This window comes from Macrobrachium nipponense, chromosome 30 (assembly GCF_015104395.2).
Source record: "Macrobrachium nipponense isolate FS-2020 chromosome 30, ASM1510439v2, whole genome shotgun sequence".
NCBI lineage: Eukaryota > Metazoa > Arthropoda > Malacostraca > Decapoda > Palaemonidae > Macrobrachium > Macrobrachium nipponense.
This window is the reverse complement of record NC_087218.1, coordinates 19,227,736-19,244,933: the sequence shown is the minus strand read 5'-3', so window position 1 is coordinate 19,244,933 and position 17,198 is coordinate 19,227,736. Positions and strand designations below refer to the sequence as shown.

The 17,198-nt window shown below is 50.5% G+C and overlaps 1 protein-coding gene across 5 annotated transcripts in view; it reads left to right on the top strand.

Moving 5' to 3' along the window:
• LOC135202354 (splicing factor U2AF 26 kDa subunit-like) overlaps positions 1-17,198 on the top strand; it is a 144,934-nt gene that overhangs the window by 77,278 nt on the left and 50,458 nt on the right. For all 5 annotated transcript variants that reach the window (XM_064231716.1, XM_064231720.1, XM_064231717.1 and 2 more), the window contains one exon: positions 10,524-10,657. In XM_064231716.1, the coding sequence (XP_064087786.1) occupies positions 10,524-10,657 (134 nt within the window). The remainder of the gene's footprint in view (positions 1-10,523; positions 10,658-17,198) is intronic.

Sequence of the window (17,198 nt, the reverse complement as noted above, 5' to 3'; positions counted from 1 at the left end):
TGAAACCTACCCTTCCTTCTAGGGCATGAAGCTCACTAACCCTCTTGGCGGATGCCAACACCAAGAGAAACAGAGCCTTCTTCGTAAGGTCTTTTAAGGAAGCTAACTGGGGTGGTTCAAACTTCGAGGACCTCAGGAAACGAAGAACCACATCCTGATTCCAACTTGGAATCTCAGCCGAGACTTTCTTGGATGTTTCAAAAGATCTTAACAGATCATGCAGATCGCAGATTTTTGTTGTCCGAGATGTCTAGGTGTCTGTGCCTGAATACAGCAGCTAGCATGCTACGATAGCCTTTGATGGTTGAAACTGCCAGACCGCATTTTTCCCTGAGGAAAACGAGAAAGTCTGCGATTTGGGTCACAGGTACTGGAAGAGGAAAGCTTCTGGTTTCTGCACCAACGACGAAAGACGTCCCACTTCGACTGGTAGACTCTAAGGGTAGAAGGCCTTCTCGCTGAGGCGATAGCCTTTGCTGAAAATCCCTTCGCTCTGACAAGACTTTTGACAGTCGAAAGCCAGTCAGATTGAGAGCGGGGAGGTTTTTGTGATACCTGTCGAAGTGGGGTTGTCTGAGCAGATCTACTCTTTGTGGAAGTGCTCTTGGGAAGTCCTCCAACCATTCCAGTACCTCTGTGAACCAATCTTGGGCGGGCCAGAACGGAGCTACTAGCGTCATCCTTGTTGCTTCTGAGGTCACAAACTACTTGAGGGTTTGTCCCAGTATCTTGAAGGGAGGAAAGGCAGAGACGTCTAGACCCCTCCAGTCTAGGAGAAAAGCATCCAATGTCACTGCCCCTGGGTCTGAGATCGGGGAGCAGTAAATGTCTATCCTCGCGTTCTTTGCTGTTGCGAAGAGGTCGATGTGAGGTCTGCCCCACATTCTCCACAGGTCCTGGCAAACTTCTGAGTGAAGAGTCCACTCCGAAGGAAGGACTTGATTCTTTCTGCTCAGGAGGTCAGCCCTGACGTTCCTTTCTCCCTGTACGAATCTGGTGAGGAGTCTGATCTTCCTTGCCTGAGACCATAGCAGAAGGTCCTTTGCTGTTTCGTACAGGGAGAAGGAGTGCGTCCCCCCCAGCTTCCTTATGTATGCCAAGGCTGTGGTGTTGTCCGAGTTGACCTGAACTTTAGCATTTCGGACGTGGGGCTCGAAAGCTTTTAGTGCCATCCACACTGCCGTCAACTATTTCTTGTTGATGTGCCAGGACACCTGTTCCCCCTCCCAGGTGCCTGACACTTCTCTTGACCCGAGCGTCGCTCTCCAACCTGTTTCCGACTCGTCGAAAAACAACACTTGGTTGGGGTTCGGCATGTGCAGAGACAGACCTTCTGCAAATCGGAGAGGGTCCGCCCACCACAAAAGGTCCTTCTTGATTCCCCTTGTGATCTTGAAGGAGAACTCCAGATCTTGAGAGAGACTCCTCCAATTCTGGTAAAGAAAGAACTGGAGAGGTCTGAGATGCAACCTTTCCTAGAGAAACTAATTGCTCCAGCGAGGAGAGTGTCCCCAACAGACTCACCCACTCCCTCGCTGTGCATGCATCTTTCTCTAGGAAGGTCGTCAGTTTCTCGCAGCAACGAGCTATCCTCTCTGGCAACGGATACGTCCGAAAATCCGGAGAAACCATCCGAATCCCCAGATAAATCTGCTCTTGACTGGGAATTAACTGTGACTTCTGGAAGTTCACCAAAAGTCTCAGAGAACTTGCCAAAGTAAGGGTCTTCTGTAGGTCCTCCAGACATCTTTCTTGTGACTTTGCTCTGATCAGCCAGTCGTCGAGATAAAGTGAAACTTGAGGGGCTGTTGAGAGGCCGAAGCACAAGGCCCTGAATTGGTAGATCCTCCCTCCCATCATGAATCTCAGAAACTTCCGTGAAGAAGGATGGATAGGCACATGGAAGTAAGCGTCCTGAAGATCTAGGGACACCATCCAGTCCCCTGGACGAAGAGCAGCCAACACTGAAGAAGTCGTCTCCATGGCGAACTTCCTCTTTTCTACAAAGACGTTCAGGGCGCTTACATCCAGAACCGATCTCCATCCTCCTGAGTTTTTTGGAACTAGGAAAAGTCGGTTGTAAAAACCCACAGAAAGGGGATCTTTCACTAGTTCTATAGCCTCTTTCTCTAGCATAAGATCTACTGCTAGAGAAAGGGCTTGATTCATGATGGTGTCCTTGTACTTGGCCACCAACTCCCTCGGAGTCGTCGTCAACGGTGGTCTTGATGTGAAGGGAATGAGGTAGCCTTTGCGGACAATCGAGAGGGACCAGTTGTCCGCCCCTTTCTGGGCCCAGACGTCGGCAAACTTCAGTAGTCTGGCACCCACTGATGTCTGGAGAACTTGTATACTATTTCTTCCCTCTGATGGATCTAGAGAAGGCCTTCCCTCTCTTAACGGGTCTAGATCCTCTAGAGGAAGAAGCTCTGGCAGGAGGGTTTCCTCGAAAGGGCTCCTGCCTCAAGGGAGACTCTTTCTTGGTCTTGGCCAGGAAAGAGGTACGAGGCTTCCTGGCAGACTGAGCCAGCATGTCTTGTGTAGCCTTAGCTGAGAGGGCACTCGAGACGTCTTGTATGATCTTCTTGGGGAAGAGGAGGGGTGAGAGTTGCGCGTAAAGAAGAGAGGCTCTCTGCGCATGCGATACTGATTTCGTCAGGAACGAACAGTATACCGATCTCTTCTTAATCACTCCCGCTCCGAAAAGGGAAGCGACTTCACTAGAGCCATCTCTCACTGCCTTGTCCATACAAGTGAGAACACTGTTAAGATCCTCAGGTGAAAGGGAATCCGGGGTCTGCGTCTTTTTGGCCAAAACTCCCTTCAACAGGTGGTCAAGCTCATTCATCCCCCATGTAGTCTTAGCAGACATGAGGGCAGAGCGAAGAGAAGTCCGAGTCCGCCGAGGAGGGAAGAACGAGGCCCAAGGGTTCTCCCGATTCATACCAGAACCCTAACTTCCCAGTCAGCTTGGAAGGAGGGAAAGAGAACACTGTCTTCCCTTTCTCTTCCTTAGAGAGAAGCCATTCGCCAAAACCTCTAAGAGCCTTCTTCATGGAGATGGTAGGTTTCATCCTGACACAAGATGAAACTTTCGAAGTTTTAGAGGTTGAAAATAACGAGAGAGGTGAAGGAGGAGCGACAGGAGAGAGGGCATCCCCAAATTCTTGTAGCAGCAGGTCTGTTAACCTCTTGTAGGAGGAAACAGTGGAATCCTTAGGGACTTCTTCTTCCGAAGGCTCCTGTTCTTCCTCAACCGAAGAACCCTCAAGATCCTTATGAGGATAGGTGGTCTTGTCCGAAGAAGTGCATCCATCCTTGGAGGTGCGTCTGGAAAAAGTCTGACCTCTGACAGGGGAAGTCAAACTTCCAGAGAGCGCCTGCCCGAAAAGTCCTTCTTGTCAAGATGAGGGCGTTCTCTAGGCTCTTGTCGCCTAACGAGAGCAGGGCGGATGTGTGGGGAAGAGCGCCTGCTTGGAGAAAAGTGTCTATCAGGCTCTTGGCGCCTGTCCAAAGGAGAGCGGCTGCCTGGCAAAGAGCGCCTGCTATGTGAGAAGCGCCTACCAGGCTCTTGGCGCCTGACGCGAGGAGAGCGGCTCTCTGGCGATGAGCGCCTACTTGGGGAGAGGCGTCTGCCAGGCTCCCGGCGCCTAACTCGAGGAGAGCGAAAATCAGGTGAAGAGCGCCTGCCAGGAGAAACGCGCCTATCAGGCTCTTGGCGCCTGCTAAGCGAAGAGCGGCTGACTGGAGAAGAGCGCCTGCTAGGCGAACAGCGCCTGTCCGTCGTAGGGCGCCTGCCAACAGGAGAGCGGAAGCCTGACGGGGAGCGGCTACAAGGAGAAAAGCGCCTACTAGGCTCTTGGCGCCTGCCGATGGGAGAGATCCTTTCTCGAGACGAGCGCCTGCTGGGAGAGGCTCGCCTACGAGAAGCCTGTTCCTTGTCTGACAGAGAAACGATGTCAGCAAGAGAGCACCTGTCCGTTGAAGAGCGCCTCATGCTAAAATCCAAACGTCCTGGAGAGAGGGCGGCTTCCGACGAATAGCGTAAAGCGGGAGAAGGGCGCCTGGACTTCTTAACCGGGAGCGATACGTCCTTCTTACGACGAGAAGTCACAGTCAAGGAGTCAGCCAGAGCCGATATCTGCACCTGCAGACTCGCCAAAATACGAGCGGGAGACTTCACAAAATCCTTAACGGGAGACGAGGCTCGATCCCTACTAGGAGAACAATACTCCAAAGATCTCCTAGGTTTCTTCACTTCTACATCAGGCTTGTCCGAAAAAACTTAAGGGCTGGAGGGAAGGGCGGAAGGAGCCTGCCAGGCTCTCTTCGACGGGCGCGAGGCTTCCGAGGAGCTCCATCCACGCTTAGGAGAAGGAGAAGGCGAAGACGAGAAACACTGCCGTAAAACTTATCTCTTGGCGCGATCCAAGGTAGCCTGGGAACATACATCAGGCGCTACCGAGGGGACGCCTGGCCGGTGGGGGTTCTCCCTAACCTTCCTGCGGCTGTCGACTTTCCTCCTCCACTGGACTGGGAGTCTGGAAGAGGTCTAGGCCTAGAAGCATTAGGGAGCCGATCAGACGCACCCTCCACTGCACTGGGATCACTGCACAAATCACTGGCACTACCACACTTACCTTCTAAAGATCTAATCTTCATCTCCATGCTGCGAATAGTGGCTCTCATAGTGTCCACCTCCGAAGGCGCATCTTCGGGTTCGATGCAGGGAGCAGGAGCTGAAACGGGTAAAGGTGCTACTTCTAAAACAGGGTTATCTACTTACAACTCGCTAACGCGAGACCTACTAGAGCTCCTAGATGAAGTTTCCTAACCTTGTCTTTTTCAAGCTTCCTCAAGTAGGAAGACAGAGCCTTCCATTCATCCTCATTCATTTTATCACATTCTCTACAAGGGTTAATAAAAGAGCAGTCATTCCCCCTACACTTCATACATACTGTGTGAGGGTCTACCGCAGCTTTCGGTAGCCTCACCTTACAGTCGCTCACAGAACACACTCTGAACATAGCTGATTTCTTAATCTCAACATAAGACATAATGAAATCCAAAGAAAAATCCAAAGAATAATAAAAAACGGTCCACAAAGCGCGAATGCCAAGCCAAAAGATCAGGTACTTCACCAAAAGTCCGTTGAAACAATCCAGGGCAAAGCGAGAGACGTCATGCAGACGTGAAGCTTCCAAACATACCGCAGAGGCGTCGGTTTCGAGAGCGAGATCGAGGGAACCTTACGGCAGACACGTAACGCCAGATAGACGTAAGGCGTCTTATAGGCATGAAGCGTCATTTAAAGCTTCTTATAAGCGCGAGGCTCCAACCAAGGTATTGGCGCCAGTTAGGACGCCAGTTGAGAGCGAAGCGTCTTCCAGGCGCGAGGCGTCATCCAGACGTCAGCAGCCAGACAAGCGGGAGGCGTCAGCCAGGACGCTTGGTGGACGAGAAGCGTCATCCAAGCGGGAGGCATCATCCATTTATGGAGAGAAGCCTAGGCTGTTGGCGCCTTCCAAGACTATTAAAGCTGTGAAGAGGAAGGAATATCATTCCCTTAGCCCCTCTCCTATCAGGAGTTTGTCTCCCCCAGAGGAAAGACGTACTGATTTGTCAGCGGAGACTCATCTAGACCCCAAGTTAGAAGTAAACTCGGAGGACGAGTATCAGGGAAGAGAAGGACTGTCGAACTATAAAGTTTTGACAGCCTTGCTTCTAGAAGAGTATGGAGACGACTTGACCCCTGCCGCTCCTCCTTCTCCGCGCTCTCTTTTTTCGAGTGCAAAGATGAAGAAGTCTTCGTCTTTTCTTAGAATGAATCCCGCCATTTCGATGAAGAGGGCTCTTCAGTCATTAGACTCATGGATGAAGTCGAAGGAGTTGGTAAGAACGGTCTTCTACATGCCCCCAGCGAGACTAGTTGTTAAAAGAGGCATTTGGTATCAGACGGGAGAGAATATGGGCATTTCTCTTCCGTCTTCGACAGAAGCGGACTTTTCAACCTTAGTTGACGCTTCGCGTAGACAAGGTTTGAACTCTGCCCGTATAACTCGGGGCATTTCAGAACTGGACCATCTCCTCAAGGGACTCTTCCATGTATTGGAAGTTTTCAACTTCTTAGATTGGTCCCTTGGGGTGATGTCCAAGAAAGCCCATGATTCTGAAGGACTCGAACCAGAAGTCCTTCTGTGTATTTTGTCTTGTATAGACAAAGCGGTTCAGGATGGCTCGGTTGAGATCTCCTCTTTATTTGGAGCAGGTCTTCTTAAAAAGAGGACAGTTTATAGTGCCTTTTTGACCAAAGCGGTCTCCCACTCTCAGAGGGCAGCGCTACTGTACTCTCCTTTGTCAGACTTTTTGTTCCCTTCTCAGTTAGTGAAGGACATTTCTCGTTCATTAACTGAGAAGGCGACTCAAGACCTTCTGACGCAGTCAGCAAGGAAGAAGAAACCTGCTACTGCAACGGACAAGAAAGGACCGAGTACATCAGTTCAGCCCTTTCGAGGTGGCCCGACCTCCAGAGCTCCCGCAAGAAGGAAGGCTCCTGAGAAGACAGGTAGGTCTGCCTTTCGTCCCTTTAAAAAGGGAAAGTGATGCTTCTCTCCTCCAAGCACCAGTAGGTGCCAGGCTCCTGGGATTTGTGGAGGCCTGGGCACTTATAAACGCAGACGCTTCATCGATGTCTGTAATAAGGAAGGGATATCGTATCCCTTTCCTGAACACTCCTCCCCTAACGTCAACACCGCGGGAACTAACAGCCAAGTACAAGGATCCTGTGCTGAGGGATACTCTTCGATCAATGGTGGATCAGATGTGGGACAAGAGAGCGATAGAACTAGTACTGGATCAAAACTCCCCGGGGTTTTACAATCGCCTTTTTCTGGTTGCGAAAGCCTCGGGAGGCTGGAGACCAGTACTAGACGTCAGCTCTCTGAACAAATTTGTTCAGAAGGAGAAGTTCTCGATGGAGACTTCTGCCTCAGTTCTTGCGTCAATGCGACAAGGAGATTGGATGGTGTCTCTGGATCTCCAGGACGCCTATTTTCACGTCCCGATCCACCCTTCATCGAAGAAGTACCTCCGTTTCATGACGGGGGGAAGGATCTTTCAGTTCAGAGCCTTGTGTTTCGGCCTTTCCACAGCTCCTCAGGTCTTCACAAGCCTGATGAAGAATGTGGCGAGGTTTCTTCACCTCAAAGGAGTAAATATCTCTCTGTATCTGGATGACTGGCTCATCAGGGCCAGATCAGAGAGACAGTGCTTGGAGGACCTTACGTTAACTTTAGACCTGATCAGATCGTTGGGATTACTCGTAAACCTCGAGAAGTCGCAGCTGACCCCCAGACAGAACTTAGTCTATCTGGGATTCAGATGGATTCTCGGGGTTTTCGAGTATTTCCTTCGCAAGAGAGAATCGCAAAGGTTTGCAGAAAGTCTCTCTCTTCTTAAGGAAGGAACAGACGTCGGCGAGGGAATGGCTGAGCCTTCTAGGGACCCTTTCCTCGCTCGAACAGTTCTTCCCGCTAGGAAGACTTCATTTACGTCCGCTTCCAATTTTCCTCAAGAGGTCTTGGAGTTCCGGAAAACCGGACATCTTTCAGACGCCTTTCCCATTCCAGTGGAGATAAGACCGCACTTGGAATGGTGGTTGCCCCCTCTGAAAGAGAACAAAGGGATCTCTCTAAAATCCAGAACCCAGACCTAGTGTTGTACTCCGACGCGTCGGAGAGAAAGGTTGGGGAGCAACATTAGGCTCGAAGGAGGTGTCAGGCACCTGGGAAACAGCACAGGTTGTCTTGGCACATAAACTGCAAAGAGCTCTTCGCCGTACACTGGCTTTGAAGAGTCTAGAACCTCTTGTTATTCGAAACAAAGTGAGTGCAAGTAAATGTGGACAAACACCCACAGCACTTGCCTACATTCGAAAACAAGGAGGGACTCACTCCTCGTTCCTTTACGAACTTACGAAAGATCTTTTACTTTGGACGTCTCAGAGGAACATCTCCCTTCTTACAAGGTTCGTTCAGGGAGTAAAAAATGTGAGGGCGGACAGGCTCAGCAGGAGGAACCAGGTCCTTCACACAGAGTGGACCCTACACGAAGAGGTGTGCAAGATCTCTGGTCTCTGTGGGGGACTCCTCATGTGGATCTCTTCGCCACGTTCATCTCCAAAAGGCTGGCAGTCTTTTGTTCGGTCGTGAAGACCCAGAGCTCTTATGGTGTAAGACGCCTTCCTGCTGGACTGGTCTCACGTAGAGGGTCTACGCTTTTCCTCCATTCAAATCCTGGGACTAGTGCTGAAAAAGTTTGTGGCTTCAAAGGAGACGAGGATGACATTGATAGCCCCCTTTTGGCCGGCTCAAGACTGGTTCACGGAGGTGGTGAGTGGATCGTAGACTTTCCCCAGATCCCTACCAAGAAGGATGGATCTTCTCAAACAGCCACACTTCAAGAGGTATCATCAAAACCTCCCCGCTCTCGCTCTGACTGCCTTTCGACTATCGAAAGACTCGTCAGAGCGAGAGGGTTTTCTCGCGAAGTTGCAAGCGCGATCGCGAGAGCCCGCAGAACCTCCACTAGACAAGTCTGAGAGAGGAATCTCATCTAGCTGTATCCACAATAAAGGGATACAGAAGTATGCTCTCGGCAGTCTTCAGGAATAGAGGATTAGATCTGGCAGATAACAAGGATCTCCACGATCTCATAAGGTCCTTTGAGACTTCAAAGTCTAAGGAACCGGTCCCTCCTAACTGGAACCTAGACGTGGTTCTCAAGTTCCTTTCATCCGAAAGGTTCGAACCTCCTCATCTGGCATCGTTTAGAGACATCACCCAGAAAATGCCTATTCTATTATCTTTAGCTACGGCAAAGAGAATTAGTGAATTACATGCTCTGCAGGATAAAGTAGGATTCAAGGGAGACTCAGCTATTTGCTCGTTTAAGACCCTGTTTTTAGCTAAAAACGAGAATCCCACGAATCCCTGGCCTAAGTCATTCGAAGTCAAAGGCATATCGAGTCTCGTAGGCAGAGAAGCAGAGAGGTCTCTATGCCCTGTAAGAGCTCTGAAATTCTACCTTCAGAGAAAGCATCAGATGGGAGGCTCTAGGCAAGGTCTTTGGTGCACGGTAAAAGACCCCACAAGACTGATGTCCAAGAATGCTCTGGCATTCTTTGTGAGAAACGTCATTACAGACGCGCATAAGATCTGTCCTGACGAAGAGTTCCGACTGTTAAAAGTGAAAGCTCATGAAGTGAGAGCAGTAGCAACGTCTCTCTCGTTTCATAAGAATATGTCGCTTAAAAACATCATAGATACACATTTTGGATGATGCAATCAGTATTTTGCATCTCATTACTTGAAAGACGTTCGTGTGACCTATGAGAAATGTTTTTCTCTGGGTCCTTTCGTATCGGCAGATACGATCCTGGGTACGGGAGCCGACACCAATCCTTAAGTATATACTTTCCTTCTTTTTAGATATGGTCTGGAAAGGGTCTCTTCTAACAAAAAGGACTTGGTTAGCACGGCGGGCCGTCTCTGTTGTTCAGTAAGAGACTCTTGTCTATCTAATTAGATGAGTATAAAATTTTTTTTGAAAATTATGTATGTGTGCGTAGTGTGTTTTTTGAGTTATGGTTGTTGTGAAGAGTTCGGGGATAACTCGGAACAATCTTTATTTTTAACGTGGTTAGGATCAGGTGGTCGGGATTGGTTGTGTGCTCCTTCATAAGGTGTATTGTCATATAAGTGGATCAGCACCCATTGACAAAGTCCTTTCAGGCTCTGCCGAGTAAGCGAATAAGACCCCTTCGGCAGACCCACAAGAACTCTTGGCCATAGATCATATATCTCGCTAAAGTTTCTTGAGGTGATGCAGACTACTGGGCAAACACCCACAAAGTCTACCACCTATCAGGTAGGAACCAAGGTTTTATTTATACCTACAACATATGTTGTTTACCTGTCTATTCCATAAGTAGCTGTCTCTTACCCTCCACCAAAGGGTGCCAATCAGCTATGTATATATCTGACAGGTAAGTTGATTGTATGAAAATGATATTGTTATGTTACAATAAAGTTTCATACATACTTACCTGGCAGATATATACAATTAAAGGCCCACCCAGCCTCCCCGCAGGAGACAGGTGGAAGAGAGAAAATATGATAGAAAACGGGAATGGTTCCTAGTCCTGCCGCCAGGGCAGGCCGGTAGATCACCTGACCTACCTGTAGCGAGTGGCGCGAAATTTGAATTTCTGTCGGGGACGACGGAGTCTTAGCTATGTATATATCTGCCAGGTAAGTATGTATGAAACTTTATTGTAACATAACAATATCATTTTTATTAGCTTTCTTAGGTGTCGTTATCTTAATAGTTATAGTATGCAGTTACTTAATTGATAGGTTGTTATAAAAATAGTTTAATCAGACCACTTTGCTAAAAATCTTTGCTCTCCATGGGCTGGCCTGTGAGCTTTATACAGTAGTTAATTAGTATTTTTTTTCTTTTAGTTCAAGTATGAAGAGGATGCAGAAAAAGCAGTTGTGGATTTAAATAACCGATGGTTTGGTGGCCGTGCCATCCACGCTGAACTTAGCCCTGTGACTGATTTTCGTGAAGCTTGTTGTCGACAGTATGAAATGGGGCAAGTGTTTGAATTTTTGCAATTGTCTGTAGTTTTGTTTTAAAAATAACCAAAGCTGATAGATGTACAGATATCATTTTAAGTTGTGCTGCTATAGGAATATTATTGCTCAAGTATTCTTGAGAGATGGGCCATTGAATTGCTAACCTTAAACTGTGGCACAAATTTGAAAACCATATGCTTATTATGAATGGCCATCTTGCTTAGGTGGATACACACACCTATTACCTTCCCAGAGAGAACTTTTCACCATACAGGTAGTCCCTGGTTATCAGTGGGGTTCCATTCCGACAGCTTGATGATAAGCAAAAATTGCTGATAACCAAAAATCAGATAAGTGCCAATAACCAGATTTCAGTGCCAATAACTAGTTAATGGCACCTCTGTTAGGCATGTATTGCCACCAATACTCTATAATAGCACCAATAACCAGAAATCTGCACATTTTGGCTCCAAAAATCGCCTATTTTGAGCACTAGACAAGCTCCATAAAACCGGATTGCCAATAACCAGGGACTGCCTGTTCTAGTATTACTTGATGAATGCATTTGCTCCTCCTCGTAATAATTTTCCTTATTCAATTTTGATGTTCTCTTTTTATGTAAAACTGTCATCACCCATATATAAGTGGGTATACAGTGGTCCCCCCATATTCACTGGGGATGCGTACCAGCCCACCAGCCACCCCCCCCCCCCCCCCCCGTGAATAGTTAGAATCCGCAAATAGCTGCAGCCTATTTTCTTAGTTAAAACTCAAGAAAAACCCACCAACAATTTTTATACTTGTTTTTTTTTTAACCCTTTAACGCTGATTGGACGTATTAAACGTCGATAAAAATTGTCTTGTCGGGTGCCGATTGGAGGTATGGTACGTCGATTAAAAATTTTTTTTTTTTTTTTTTAATTCGCGGAAAAATACTTATAGGTCTACTAGGCGAAAACTTGTGAATCATGCGGGGATGCTAGGAGTTCACGGATCAAGCTGTTGTTTTGTTTACCAGCGTGACCCAGGTGCGCTTGTGCGAAATGCCTCCTTCTCGCATCAGCCAGCATCAGCGACGCGTCGTCCGAGAGCGATCTTTTGCCGCAATCGTGTTTTGCCAAACTTTTGCAAGAGTTTGAGTATTTGTGGTGGTACAAGACGTACATAGAGATGTCTCAACGACATATAGAGCGCGAAAGGCGCATTTTACCCGTCGGGAGGGATCATGTGAGACGTATTTTGGACTTGGATGCTGGCGAGGGGCCAAGTGCCCAAGATGACCTCATGCCTCAACGCCGTTCCGTGCAGCCTCGTGTGGACAAAAGTGTTCAAGGACCACAACGTGCTGGAATACCTGGTAGCAGAGACTGCAGACTACACTCGGTACTACCGTGACGAACTACGGACGACATTGTCGTATCGCTGGCGGGGCTGGAACCTCACCAACATGGCGCATTTTTTGGGGCTCCACCTTTTTTTTGGTATGATGCCTGATGCCGACATCAGGCAATATTGGAGGCAACATTTTTTTTTAAGTGCGCCCAATGTGCCCAGCGTTATGCCCCGTGATAGTTTCCTGGCGTTGGACAGGTATTTCAACGCCTTCAACCGAAGGGCCATACCCCGGAATAACCCCGATCGCCTCATCTTAGTCCGCCCAGTGTTGGAGTACATTCGTGAACGGTGCAAAATTCTTGTGGTTCCTGACAAGAACCTTTCTTTGGATGAGGGGATGATGCCTTACAAAGGACGTCTTAGCATTAAAGTGTATAACCCCAAGAAGCTGAAGAAATATGGAGTGAAACTTTTTTTTTTTTTTTATTTCAGACTCCAACACTGGAAACGTCGTGGACTTCTCGGTGTATTCTGGGGTCTTCTCCACGCTGCATGACACTGTGTTCAGTCTTGTGGATTGTTTCCGTAACCAGTGATACCACCTGTTTATGGATAATTATTATAACTCTGTATCCCTGGCCCAGGAACTATATGAGGCAGGTGTGCACGTCAGTGGTACCCTTCGGTTGGTGCTCGGGGCCCCGAATGTCCTCAAGAGGTTCGCTAGCCAGCTGCAACATCTGGCAAGAGGAGAGACAGAGTGGCGGCGGAAGGGAGCTGTCCTCGTCATCCGTTGGAAGGGGGCAAGAGGAGAGACAGAGTGGCGGCGGAAGGGAGCTGTCTTCGTCATCTGTTGGAAGGGGGTCCGACTTGTCCCCATGATTACGATGAGTCAGGAACCCATCCAAGAGGAGATCGTGCAGCGGAAGAAGACACGTCGGCAGGGCCGAGTTATGAATGAGGAGTTTCATGTCGAGCGGCCTACCGTCATTGGGCACAACGATAGGCACATGGGAGGAGTTGATCTCTTTGATCAACTCATCCAGTATTATCCCTTTGCCAGGAGAACCAGGAGGTGGACACAGAAGCTCCTCAAATACATTCTTCAGTTGGCCCCCCAGAATGCCTACATCCTCTACTACGGGTACTACAATCCCGATCTCCGGAGGTTGTCCCACATCCAGTTTCTCGAGGTAGCTGGGAATGCCCTCATCAACTTTAATACCGATGAGTGGCCTTCCATTACTGCCCCCCTACCACGAGCAGCAGATCTGCCCCTAGAGGAAAGGGCAGATGTTAAGAGGGCCAACTTCAGTTGTCCTGCTCCTACCGCTGCCAACGCCCCTGCTGCCGCCCCCGCTCAGATGACTTCTTGTCGGATAGCAGACCCTGTGTGTCGGCTGCAGCCAGGGGGTCACACACTGGAGCTCCTACAAGGGCGCAGGCAGAAACGGTGCCAGATGTGCCATATGAATGGCAGAAGGAGAGACACCCAGTTCTTCTGTCGCACCTGCAAAATAGCAGGTTTGGGGAGTGTGACCGCAATTACCACAATGCGGTCTTTTATTGGAGTGCGCCGGAGTTACCGACAGCGGAGGGCACACGGGGCCGCCGCCCTTCGGTGGCCCCTCATCAGCAGTAAGGGCGCGTCTCCCCCTCCTGCACCTGTACCTCGTCATGTCGAGAGGAAAAAAATGCAAGACCCTTCATTGGAGGAGGGAGAAAACAAGAATAGTACGAAGAGTCAGGATTACGAGTGAGTACTCTGCATTTATTTTATATTTAGTTTTATATTTATTACAAGTTTTTATATATCTGTATCTATTAATGTATTTTATATGTTATTTAATTTTATGCAAAAAGAAAAGTTGTTCCGATACGTTATACAAACCCTCGGTCCTTTAACAATAGGAAGTAGCTAGCGGCAGCTGGAACGGTCATAAGCTTCGAACAAGGGGAGAATGGTAGTTAACTGCTATCGCCGTAGATACGGCGGTTTCCGCTCTTTTCATGAAATTGATACCCTTGTTTTATGTCTCGGTGCCGAGGGCGGGATCGCGCTCTCGCCGAGTCATGTATTTTGGGCGAAAGTGTGTAATTAAATATGTAAATACACCTTTCATTATATTTTTGCCCTGTGCGTTCGTTGCTGAGAGCGTGAAGGCGCTTGGCACGAGCCTCTTATTTTGTATATAGATTGCAATGAAAGTGGAATCGCAATTGCAGTATTCTTTTTCATTTATTATTTGATTGCATCAATTTTCATTTTGGATCAATTTCCGCTCTTACCCGGGAATTGATGCTTCCCATTTTCATATATTATTATGATTGCATCATTTTGATTTTGGATCAAGGTTCCGCTCTTTCCCGTGATTGATCCTTCCCCTTTTATGTTGTGTGAAGTGAATCGCAAGTGTAGTATCCTGTTTCATTGTCACATTATTGTCACGGCTGTGCGGGGGTGGGGGAAGCGAAGGTCTGCCAAGAAGTCGTCGGAAGCTCTCCCGCGACTCCCTTGGTAACCGATTCTTTGTCTTTTTTCCTGCCCCCCCGCTCAGCTCCCACGAATGGCACCTTCCCCTTCGGGGCGGATCCTTCTCCTCACCCGAACTGTCGAGCGTGGAGGAGGGCTCTCGGTGCCCCAACGTACAATTGTTTTCGGGGTCTCCCGTTCGTTCAGGGTGGGGCTAGCTACCCCCCCGGCAAGGGTACCCCTCCACTAATCACTCTTTTGTTGCTTCCGCAGAACGAGTAACCTGGGACAGGTGTGGGCGTCCTTATGTCTGCAGGGCGTGCCTAGTGTCCAGGGGTTGTTTCAGCGTCTGGCGGGGGCGGGGTCGGTCACCCATGGAGCGGTGACCACCACAACACTACCCTGGGGTACGCCGCCCCTCCTCAACTCGTGATACTCCGCATGTGATGACGGTGACGCCGACAGCCGCCATTCAAGGGCCGATCGCTGCCGTACCGAGGAGGGGTGTGCCGCTCCACCTGGGTTCTTTGCGCTGCCGACCCCAGACTTCCGCTGCCCAAACCTCCCCTGGACCTGCCACTGGTACCCAGGATGTCGATAGCTGAAGCTAAGCCTCCTGGGTTACCTGACTTGCCTGCATTACCGGCCGTACCTGCCGCTACTGCTGTTCTTGCTGCTGGCCCAGCCGCTCTCGCCGCTCCTGCTGTTCCCGCTCCTGCCCACGTCGTTCCTGTCCACGGTACTGCTGCCCCAGACTCAGGTCCTTTCGGACAGGTGCAGCCGGGCCTTGTTGCTTCGGCAATTGCCCCGGCTCCGTCCTGGATGGAGGATCTGACGTCTGTCCTGCGTGAGCTGACGAAGAAGAGGAAGGTGTCGTCGTCGTCTTCTTCGTTGTCTGCTGCCGCCTCTTTCCCTTTGACTCCTAAGGCTCCTTCGGGAACTTCTAAGGGCCCGTCCCACTCCGGTGGGTCCTGCTGGTCCTCCTGCTCCTTCGGGAACAGGGCCCGTCTCCCCTTCTGCAAGGAAGAAGAAGACGGGGACCAGAGGGGTACCAGCTACCACCAGTACTTCCTCGCCTGGTGTTAGCGGCGCTGCCGCTACGCCAGGTTCCGGCTCGTTCTTTCGTTCGCGAGAGGTTCCGAGTGTACGGTCTCCCGCGGGAGACCGTGCAGCCAAAGTTCTGGCACCAGAGTTCGCTCGGCACCAAGACTGTGGCACGGAGCAGAAGGCTGGTGAGAGCTGCTCAGGTGACTCTCGCCAGGCCAGCGGCCGCTCTCGCAGCGACCAGCTGGTAACCCGGGTTTCCCCCCTAAGAATGCTCCTTCGGAAACTTCTAAGGGCTTGTCCCACTCCCGTGGGACGGGGGGGTTCTTCTGCCGGTCCTCCTGCTCTTTCGAGAACAGGGCCCGTCTCCCCTTCCGCAAGGAAGAAGAAGGCGGGGACCAGAGGGGTACCGGCTATCACCGGTACTAACTCTCCTGGTGTTAGCGGCGCTGCCGCCTCGCCAGGTTCTGGCTCAGTCTCTCGTTCGCGAGAGGTTCTGAGTATACGATCTCCCGCAGGAGAGCGTATAGCCAAAGTTTTGGCGCCAGGACCGCGGCACGGAGCAGAAGCTGGTGAGAGCCACTCATGTGACTCTTGCCAGGCCAGCGGCCGCTCTCGCAGCGACCAGCTGGTAACCATGGTAGACGTGACTGTCTCTGACCAGCCACGGGCTGAGGCTGGGAAGAGGTTCCCCCCTCCCGATCGTTGGTGCCAGCCTTGGTTGGTACCAGCGGTATGACGCGCCGCGAGGACACGCACCGGTCTCACCGCGACATTGGTCTCTGCAGGTCTCCTGACCGCCGCTCCCACAGGAACCGGGTGGATAGGGGGACCAGCAGCAGCTCCTCTGCACACGAGATCGGGGCCGCTGTTCTCGGTCCAGCCGTTTCCCTGGGAAACGGCTCGACTAGGCCTGCAAGTTGGCGATCACCTGCAGCCCTCCAAGCCCGCTGGTTCTGCCAAGCGAGCGAAAGAGGAGCGTCATGTCTTCCTCTCCCGTGCCTGCAACTTCCTCGGTTTGCACCAGGAAGAGCGAGGCACAGCGGGGTAATCGTGAGGGGCATGCCCCGCACGATCCCGTCACGACGCCGTAAGTACCAGGTACGATCTTCGGACCAACCAGGACTTTCGCGCAAGTGGCAGGAGGAATCCGAGAGGGGTGTATCGCAGTTCCCCCTCCTTAAGGGGGAGGTTCTCGGAATGCTCTTGTTTGAGGGGCTTGACGGTCCTACTCTGCAAGATGCTGTGACTTCCGAGATCCAGAGGAATTGTACTGAGGTTATTGCGCTGATTCGTCAGCACAACGACCTCGGGGAAACATCGCCGCTCCCACCAGCAGAGCCCGCGTCACGGCTCAAGTCGTTCTGAAGCCCGAAGAAGGGAACCCAGACTGACGGTGGGCTTGCTGCGATTGGAGCTTCTCCACTCGGTTCTGGACCAGGTAGAGCCTCTCATCTCCAGACAAGATGGCTCGCTCAGGTCTGGCCGGTCGAACAAGCTAATTCCACCTCCTCTACTGCGACAGCGGCGTTTCTACAGAGTATTGCAGCACTCCCCCTCCCCCTCCTCGGTCCTCCTGAGAAGTTTTCGACCTCGATGAGGACTGGAATGATCAGAGGATGGTATCAGCTCTCTCCTGTCAGGTGTCGATCAGCCCCACCCAGACGACGTTGACAGTGGCGGCAGATCCTTACCTACAGTGCGAG